Source organism: Octopus bimaculoides, chromosome 4 (genome assembly GCF_046866305.1).
Source record: "Octopus bimaculoides isolate indiv1 chromosome 4, ASM4686630v1, whole genome shotgun sequence".
NCBI classification, from domain to species: domain Eukaryota; kingdom Metazoa; phylum Mollusca; class Cephalopoda; order Octopoda; family Octopodidae; genus Octopus; species Octopus bimaculoides.
Window position 1 is genome coordinate 39,644,032 of NC_142931.1, and position 10,118 is coordinate 39,654,149.

The 10,118-nt window shown below is 39.7% G+C and overlaps 1 protein-coding gene across 4 annotated transcripts in view; it reads left to right on the forward strand.

The window, feature by feature from the left end:
* LOC149136022 (uncharacterized) overlaps window positions 1-10,118 on the forward strand; it is a 74,513-nt gene that overhangs the window by 30,907 nt on the left and 33,488 nt on the right. For 2 of the 4 annotated variants that reach the window (XM_089350615.1, XM_089350616.1), the window contains one exon: window positions 2,669-6,587. The exons of the other annotated variants lie outside the window; for them this stretch is intronic. In XM_089350615.1, coding sequence (XP_089206741.1) covers window positions 2,820-3,953 — 1,134 coding nt within the window. In that variant the 5' untranslated portion in view covers window positions 2,669-2,819 and the 3' untranslated portion in view covers window positions 3,954-6,587. Of the gene's footprint in view, window positions 1-2,668; window positions 6,588-10,118 lie in introns of those variants that run through there. 4 annotated transcript variants of the gene reach the window in all.

A 10,118-nucleotide genomic window follows, 5' to 3' on the forward strand; every position in this document is an offset into this window, starting at 1 on the left:
CTCTGTGTCACTCTGTCTCTCTTTGTCTCTGTATATTTATGTGAGTGTATGTGTGTGTATGTATGTGCGTTCATGTGTGTGCGTGTATGTGTGTATGTATGTGCGCATGTATGTGTGTGTTGTGTGTGTGTCTGCATGTGTGTGTGTCTATGTGTGTGAGAGGAAGAGAGGAGTGAGATGGAATGTGGGTGCATTGTTTGAAGGGTGTGGCTGTGTGAATGAGTGAGGGTGGTGGTGGTGGTGTCACTCTGTCTCTCTTTCTCTCTGTATATTTATGTGAGTGTGGGAGTGTATGTATGTGCGTTCATGTGTATGCGTGTATGTGTGTATGTATGTGTGCATGTATGTGTGTGTTGTGTGCCATTCTGCTGTGCACTCTCTCTGTATAAATGTGTGTGTACCTATCTCTGTGTGTCATTCTGTTGCGTGTGTGTGTGGAAGTGTATGTATGTGTGTGTATATGTGTGTGTTGTGTGGGGTTGTGTGTAGGGCTGCGGAGTTGGAGTTGGAGTCGAGACAATTTTTGTGTTTTAGGAGTCAGAGTCGGATTTGGTGAAAATTGGCTAACTCTCAACTCCTCAAAAATATTATGCTGTTTATTTGATGAAAAATATATAGTTTATTTAATTATGTTTTATAATAGAACATAATCAAATAAACTAAACAACAATAGAAATGTCTGTAAATATATTCAAATTAAGAATTAGCTATACACTATAAATTACATTCAGAATTAATAATAATACCAAGATCGCGCAAATTTATCCTTTGTAAAACATGCAAATATAGTGAACTGCATCACAGCCAACTGTAATAAGTGTAATCTGCAATGAATTTGAGCTGTGAATTGCATCAGTTGTAAACATCACTTTGACTGAGGTAAATGGCTACTTCTGCACATATTGTATCATCATCATCATCATCATCATCGTTTAACGTCCGCTTTCCATGCTAGCATGGGTTGGACGATTTGACTGAGGACTGGTGAAACCGGATGGCAACACCAGGCTCCAGTCTGATTTGGCAGAGTTTCTACAGCTGGATGCCCTTCCTAACGCCAACCACTCAGAGAGTGTAGTGGGTGCTTTTACGTGTCACCCGCACGAAAACGGCCACGCTCGAAATGGTGTCTTTTATGTGCCACCCGCACAAGCCAGTCCAGGGGCACTGGCAACGATCTCGCTCGAAAATCCTACAGGAGCCAGTCAGGCGGTACTGGCAACGGCCACGCTCAAAATGGTGCATCTCATGTGCCACCCGCACAAGAACCAGTCCAGGGGCACTGGCAACGATCTTACTTGGCTTGCCGGGTCTTCTCACGCACAGCCCATTTCCAAAGGTCTCGGTCCGTAGTGATCGCCTCGGTGAGGCCCAATGTACGAAGGTCTTGCCTCACCACCTCAGCCCAGGTCTTCCTGGGCCTACCTCTTCCACGGGTTCCCTCAACTGTTAGGGTGTGGCACTTTTTCACGCAGCTATCCTCCTCCATTCTCACCACATGTCCATACCAGCGCAATCGTCTCTCTTGCACGCCACAACTGATGCTTCTAATGTTCAGCTTTTCTCTCAAGATACTTACACTCTGACGGGTATTCACATTGACATTACACATCCAACGGAGCATACTGGCTTCATTCCTTGCGAGCTTACGTATGTCCTCAGCAGTTACAGCCCATGCTTCACTGCCATGTAGCATGGTTGTTCGTACGCATGCGTCATACAGTCTGCCTTTTACTCTGAGTGAGAGTCCCTTTGTCGCCAGCAGGGGTAAGAGCTCTCTAAACTTTGCCCAGGCTATTCTTATTCTAGCAGCTACACTTTCAGCGCACCCACCCCCACTACTAACTTGGTCGCCCAGATAGCGGAAGCTATCGACTACCTCTAGTTTTTCACCCTGGAATGAGATAGAAGTTGTTTCCTGTTTGTTTGCAGTCTTTATTGCACCTGAACATCTGCCACAAACAAAAACTAACTTGCTAGTTAACCTGCCTTTGATGTTGCTGCACCTCTTATGTGTCCATAGCTTGCACCGGGTACATCTTATAGAGTTACTACCTACTCCTTTTCTACATACTGAGCAGGGCCATCTACCTGAAGGGGTTTGTGTTTTATCTACCTTCCTACTTATTAGGATTTTGGTTTTAGCTAGGTTGACTCTAAGGCCCTTCAATTCTAGACCTTGCTTCCACACCTGAAACTTCTCCTTTCAAATTCAAAGATGATGCAATATGCGCACAAACAACCTATGAAGTTTACATTTTAAGATTGTTAAATGAAGTGTTTCACTTGAAAAGAACTAAATTAAGGGAAACTTTTATGCATGTGTTCTTTCACATGTATGTAAAATGTTTCGTAGGATTATGAAAATAAAATTGTAAAAAAGAATGAAGCATTCAAGGTTTCTGCACAAATTGTTCAACTAGATACTAGATAGTCATATACCACGATAATTTAATTCCGTTTCTTTTGTTTTGACTGTTAAAATTCTGAAGAAAATCTTTTATTTTCTTTAATATTACTGTGGCTTCTATCTTAACTTTTGTGACAATATATAATATATTAATAAATATTACAGTAATTTAACAATGCTTACTGTTAAGCACTAATTGTAATTTATGCGGTCAGTGTTTTTCATGTTTGATTTTTTTTTTTTTTTTTTTTTTTTCAGAATTAAATATTGTTTATATTTTCATTGATGTTGTTGATGTTGACAGTCCCTACAGTATGGAAAGAAAAAACAAATAGCTAAATCTACTAAATCTAGTGTATTTGAACACTTTACTATCACTGAAGTTAACAAATATTTTGTGTGTCAATGCATGGTTGATGGTGAAGATAGTGATAATGATGATACTGGAAAACTTTGTAACAGCAAAATAAGTGCTTATAGTGATTCTAATAAAATCGCTCCTTCAAGAGCAAGTAATTTGAAAAGACATTTAGTGCGTTTCCATCTAAAAGTCTTAGAAAAAGTAAATGAAAAGGATGAAACAAGTGCACAAGAAGCAGAGCCAAGTACTTCATCATCAGTTAGTGGAATATCAATTGCAAAGCAAACAAGTGTCACAAGATTCTTTGCTTCTGACAATATAACAATAACTATGACTACAGAAACATTTAAGAAGTGTCTTATTGATTTAGTTGTAAAAAATGCCATGCCTCTAAGTTTATTTTCACAGCCAACATTTCTTCAACTCAGTGGTGAAATAGCTAGAAAGTTTGATGTTTCATTAGATAAGCAAAGTATCAGAAAACTTGTTGTAAATGAAGCAACTGCAAAAAAAGAAGAATTGCAGAAAACTCTCCAGGGCCGGTACATGTTTCTAAAAATGGATGCAACTACAAGGCATAAAGTAAATTATTTTGCAATAAATTTAAGATTTGTTAACGATGACGGTAAGATTGTGACAAAGACACTGGCTGTTAAAGACACCAAAGCAAATCATGATAGTAATGACCATCAGTCCTTGGTAGAAAATGTTATGAAAGAATATCAAATCCAAAAGAAACAAGTTATCTGCATTGTTACTGATAATGCATCAAATATGATTAAAACTATTGAGAAGTTGAATGCAAATGAAGAAATTGCTGATGATGAAAGAACTACTGTAAATCTTGAAAAAGAAGAAGTAATAGAACAATCAGAGGATTCGGATAACACACTTGATGTTGCTGTCTCACTTACTGAACAGGCTTCAAAATGTTGCCAAATATATCACATGCACTGTGCAGTGCACACCTTACAACTTGCTATAATGGCTGGTTTCAAAGATCCCCATGCAGCAACTCTGATTGATAAATTAAATCAGGTAGCCATAGCAGCAAGAACACTCAAGATTGATGCTATAATCAGAAGACGTGCAAGAAAAGGAGCTATACTTGATGAAGCACTTATATACTCTTTTACTTGTTTCAGTCATTTGACTGTGGCCATGCTGGTGCACCGCCTTTAGTCGAGCAAATCGACCCCAGGACTTATTCTTTGTAAGCCTAATACTTATTCTATCAGTCTCTTTTGCTGAACCGCTAAGTTACAGAGACGTAAACACACCACCATCGGTTGTCAAGTGATGTTGGGGGGGACAAACACAAACATACATACACATACACACACACACACACACACATACACACACACACACACACACACACACACACACACACACACACATATATATATATATACAAAACACAAACCCCTTCAGGTAGATGGCCCTGCTCGATCTGTAGAAAAGGCGTAGGTAGAAACTCTATAAGATGCACCCAGTGCAAGCTATGGACACATAAGAGGTGCAGCAATATCAAAGGAAGGTTAACTAGGAAGTTAGTATTTGTTTGTAGCAGATGTTCAGGAGCTATAAACACTGTAAATGTGCAGAAAACAACTTCTGCCACATTCCAGGGAGAAAAACTAGAAGTGGTTGATAGCTTCCATTATCTTGGTGACCAAGTTAGTAGTGGGGGAGGGTGCGCTGAAAGTGTAGCTGCTATAATAAGAATAACCTGAGCAAAGTTCAGAGAGCTCTTACCTCTGCTGGTGACAAGAGGCCTCTCACTCAGAGTAAAAAGCAGACTGTATGACGCATGTATACGAACAGCCATGCTTCATGGCAGTGAAACATGGGCTGTAACTGCTGAGGACATGCGTAGGCTCACAAGGAATGAAGCCAGTATGCTCTGATGGATGTGTAATGTCAGTGTGCATACTAGACAGAGTGTAAGTACCTTGAGAGAAAAGTTGAACCTAAGAAGCATCAGCTGTGGTGTGCAAGAGAGATGATTGCGCTGGTATGGGCATGTGGCAAGAATGGATGAGGATAGCTGTGTGAAAAAGTGCCACACCCTAGCAGTTGAGGGAACCCGTGGAAGAGGTAGGCCCAGGAAGACCTGGGCTGAGGTGGTGAGGCACGACCTTCGAACATTGGGCCTCACCGAGGCAATGACTTCTGACCGAGACCTTTGGAAATATGCTGTGCGTGAGAAGACCCGGCAAGCCAAGTGAGACCTAAATCCAAGGTCTCTGCCAGGATGTGTACCTTCCTACATTGGACATGAAACTCGGCTGTTGAGGCAAGCGAAAGCGAAATCGTGATGGTACCTGTGCCCTGGCACGTGTGAAGACATTCGAGCGAGATCGTTGCCAGTGCCGCTGGACTGGCTCCTGTGCAGGTGGCATGTAAAAGACACCATCTCGAGCGTGGCCGTTGCCAGTACGGCCAGACTGGCTTTCGTGCCGGTGGCACGTAAAAGCATCCACTACATTCTCGGAGTCGTTGGCGTTAGGAAGGGCATCCAGCTGTAGAAACTCTACCAAATCAGATTGGAGCCTTGTGTAGCCACCTGGTTCACCTGTCCTCAGTCAAATCGTCCAACCCATGCTAGCATGGAAAGCGGACGTTAAACGATGATGATGATGATGATATACGACGGGCTTCTTTCAGTTTCCATCTACCAAATCCACTCACAAGGCTTTGGTCGGCCTGAGGCTATAGTAGAAGACACTTGCCCAAGGTCCCACACAGTAAGAATGAACCCGGAACCATGTGGTTGGTAAGCAAGCGACTTACTGATGGTAAAACGGTAGATTGAATTAAAATCTGTCCTGGAAGATATTGATAACCCTGCAATATCATTGAGTGAAATGCAGTGGAACCAGGCTACTGAATTAGAAGAACTTCTTGTTCTTCCATATGCAATTACCAAGAAAATACAAGCTGAAGATTTGATTGCAGGACAGTTTCTGTGGGAATGGAAAAATTTGATATTCAAGCTTAGTAGAAGAGGAGGTTTAATTACTAATGGGATAATAACTTCTATGAAAAGATGGGAAGCTCAGTTAACAGAAAATGAGATATTGCTGTCTTCAGTGTTTGTTGATCCAAAGAATCAAATTCCGTTAGATGACAATCAAATTACTAAAGCAAAGGAAACTCTCTGTCATCTTGCTATAGAAATGAAGGGACTATTGCCCATCTCATCAGAAATGGAAAATCCAGACAATCACAATATTTCAATGAAGTCCAAGTTTCAGTCATCATCTTCCAATGATGGTGACAATTTTGATAAATATCTGGACTGACTGGCAAAGGAAAAAGTGAAAACCGAAAAAATACGTTTGGATAGAAATGAACCTGTCAAAATTCAAAGAAGAATTCAATACAGCACTGAAAGAGATAGAGAAATATGATTGTTCATGTGCAATACCATTGGAAGAACTTGTTCATATTTGCCCTGGAATCATTAGAGAAGCAGCTAGCATGGTGACAGCTATTCCTCCTACTCAAGTTAGTGTGGAGAGGCTTTTCTCTGCTCGAAAACTTATCAAGTTAGTTCTCAGAGTTTCAATGAAGGAAGATATTGCTGATGCTATTTTATTTCTTAGGACTTTCAGTTAAATTTATGATTTCTCTGAATTGTTCAGTTTTATGCCAAAGGATTTAATGATTTTTTTAATGTTTAATATAAACTTACTTTTATTTCTATTTCATTTACATTTATGATATAGGAATTATAAAAGATTTATAATAGCTTTTGTTAAAAATAAGCATTGGCTTTTTCTTTGAATAAAATAACATTAAAAAATTCAATCTTTAAAACTATCCTGATTATTCACTTGGTAGTGATGAAATGCCATTTTGATACATGACTGAATTGAATGATGATATAAGAATATTTCCTAATCACCTCCATGCAGACAGTACAGTAATACTATTTTGCTGTATTTTCTATGTGATTTAATGTTCACAGGGGCTCCAGAGTTTAAGAATATGTATATTTTCTACTATAATTAATTGATAGAAGTCAGAGTTGGAGTTGGAGTTGAAGGTTTCAGTTACTGACCTCACAGCCCTGGTTGTGTGTGTGTGTGTGTGTGTGTATATATATATATATATATATATATATATATATATATATATATATATATATTAAATATATACTTTTCTAAAACAAAATTTTACAAAATATATAGTATCTGTTAACAGTCTTAGCAAAAAGCTCACAGGTGAGTTTTTGTGTATATATATATATATGTCTCTTAAAAGATAGAGCTCAAAATCGATGCATTGAAGATACTTTATTGCAGCAACAATTATAATAGCAGCAACAATTATAATAGCAGAAACAACCACAATAAGCCAAATGTGCATAGGTTTGGCTTATTGTGGTTGTTTCTGCTATTATAATTGTTGCTGCAATAAGGTATCTTCAATGCATCGATTTTGAGCTCTGTCTTTTAAGAGACATATATATATATATATATATATATATATATATATATATATATGAGTGCATATATAGAGACATGTCTACATATGTGGTGTTTTTATGAGTGTGTGAGTGCTTATGGGTTTAAGCTGTTCCTACTTGTATACATACATCATTTTCAGTCTGGGGTTTCATCCCTCTTAACAGGAGTGGTTGGATCTACTTCAATGCTATAGATTGTATACATGCATATCTGTGTATCTATGTATTCAATTTTATTTTATTGCTTTTTTTTATCATTTCCTTATAGTGATTATTCTATTTTATATTTATATTTCTTTATCTTATTGAAAGTTCTGTTTGTCTTCACAGCACATATGCAAACTCATTAAGCCACTCCATCTATTTTATCTAGTAACTGGCACCAGCTTGTGAATTGAATGTGAATTTTTTTTTCCTTCTTCTCCATTCAATGGAGGTGTTGACTGATTTAATACCACATATATTTAACATCAAAATAGCCTTCCTCAGTTTACTCTATCAATTGACATTGAGATGAGAGAGTCAGTATTCGTCCTATACTATTTGTGTGAAAAATCCTATATGTTAAATTTTATTTCACACGAAGAAAACTGTTTTTTTACATGATGTAATTGATTTGTTCATCAGTAAAAAACATGTTTGAAACAGCTGTAGTGAACCTCAGTCCATTTGTTTATATATCAGATGTGGTGCACAAGAGAGATGACTGCACTAATATGGTCATGTGATGCATATAGATGAGGACAGCTGTGTATAGAAGTGCTGATCTCAAACTGGGGAGAACCTGTGAAAGAGGTAGACCCAGAAAGACACAGAATGAGGTAGTGAAGTATGATCGTCAAATGTGGGCCTCACGGAGGCAATGAGAAGTGACTGAGACCTTTGGAGATATGCTGTGCTTAAGAAGATTTATCAAGCCAAGTGAAATCATAGTTGTAGCTGATGCTGGTATCACGTAACTGGCACCTGTACTTGTAACTCATAAAAGCACCTGTGCTGGTGGCATATCTTTGTAAATTACCTCCCCTTATGGCAAAAATTCATTCACAGTGTATTACAAGGTCAAGTAAGATAACAACAAAAAAAAAACGCTTGGAGGTACACCCCACCCATCCTCTCCGTTTTCCACAGAAAAAATGTACATAATGAGGTCAATTAAGATGATAAAAAAAAAAAAATTCTGAAAAAGTTTTTTCTCAGTGAAATCAGGGCCAGAAAGGGGAATTTCCGAGGTTTCACTCAACCCCACCTCCTCCATTTTCCATTGACAAAATGCATTTCCTACACATTATGATGTCAATTAAGACAACTGCAAAAAAAAAAAAAAAAAATCTGGGAGATGGGACTGGAACGGGGAATTTCTGAGAGAAAAAAAGCATTTCCGACAGCTTACGAGGTCAACAAAAATGATTGCACCCAAAAAAACCGCTGGAAAAAATTGGGTGCCCAGAATTAGACCGGCTTGGAGGAGGAGGGTGTGGAAGCTTAAAGACCCTGCAAATGGACAGAGACTTAGAGACAAGTTACTTGAAGCATTTGACGAAATAGAAGGGGATATAGCATCATACAACGTGGAAGACAATTGGAGATTTCTGCGGGACAACCTGTTGAAAGCCACCGACCAGATCTGTGGCTGGTGTAAGGTCCCCTCTCGACCCAGAGTAACGTGGTGGTGGAACAAGGAGGTAGACAGGGCTATTAGACAAAAGAAACAGGCTTGGAAGGACTGGAAGAACGGTGGTAGCAGGGAATTGTACCAATGTGCCAGAAGGGAGGCTAGGCGACAGGTTTATTTAGCCAGAGGGGAAGCAGATAAGAAAAGATTTGCCAATGTTCTGCGCCGTGAGGACCAAAGACTCGAGGTATTTCGTGTTGCAAGACAGTGTAGGAGAGAGAATAGTGATGTAAGAGAGAAATGTGTTCGCATGGATGATGGTACGCTTGCACTAAATGAGGCTGCAAAGAAAGAGGTCTGGAGATGCCACTACGATAGATTGCTTAATAAAGAGAATGAATGGGAGGAAGAGAGCCTGCCGTATGTCGACCCAATAGAGGGACCAGCTATCCGAGTTGATAGTACCAGGGTAGATAAAGCAATTAAGAGTATGAAGACAGGGAAAGCCCCCTGCCCACCAGGAATCACTGCAGAGATGCTCAAAATATCTGGCAGTGTTGGCTACAGCCTAGTCACCCGTATTACGAACCAGGTGTTACACGAAGGAGTCATACCCAATGACTGGTGTAGCAGCACCATAGTCAACTGCTACAAAGGTAAAGGTGACGCTTTAGATACAAATAATTACAGAGGCATCAAGCTGTTAGATCAGGTTATGAAAGTTACAGAGAGGGTCATAGCCCAACTAATTAGGGAGCGAATCAATTTAGATGAGATGCAGTTTGGGTTCGTGCCAGGTAAAAGCACTACTGATGCCATATTTCTAGTAAGACAGCTGCAGGAGAAATACCTAGCCAAGGATAAACCTCTGTACCTGGCTTTCGTTGACATGGAGAAAGCCTTTGACAGGGTCCCCCGATCCCTTATCTGGTGGTCAATGAGGAAACTTGGGATAGAAGAATGGTTAGTGAGAGCTGTGCGAGCCATGTACAGAGATGCTGCCAGTAAGGTGAGGGTTGGAAATGAGTACAGCAATGAATTCCGGGTAGAGATAGGGATCCACCAAGGTTCCATCCTCAGCCCCCTCCTATTTATCATAGTCCTCCAGGCAATCACAGAGGAGTTCAAGACAGGTTACCCCTGGGAGCTCCTCTATGCTGATGACCTTGCCCTAATTGCGGAGTCACTATCAGAACTAGAGGAGAAGTTTCAGGTGTGGAAGCAAGGTCTAGAATTGAAGGGCCTTAGAGTCAAC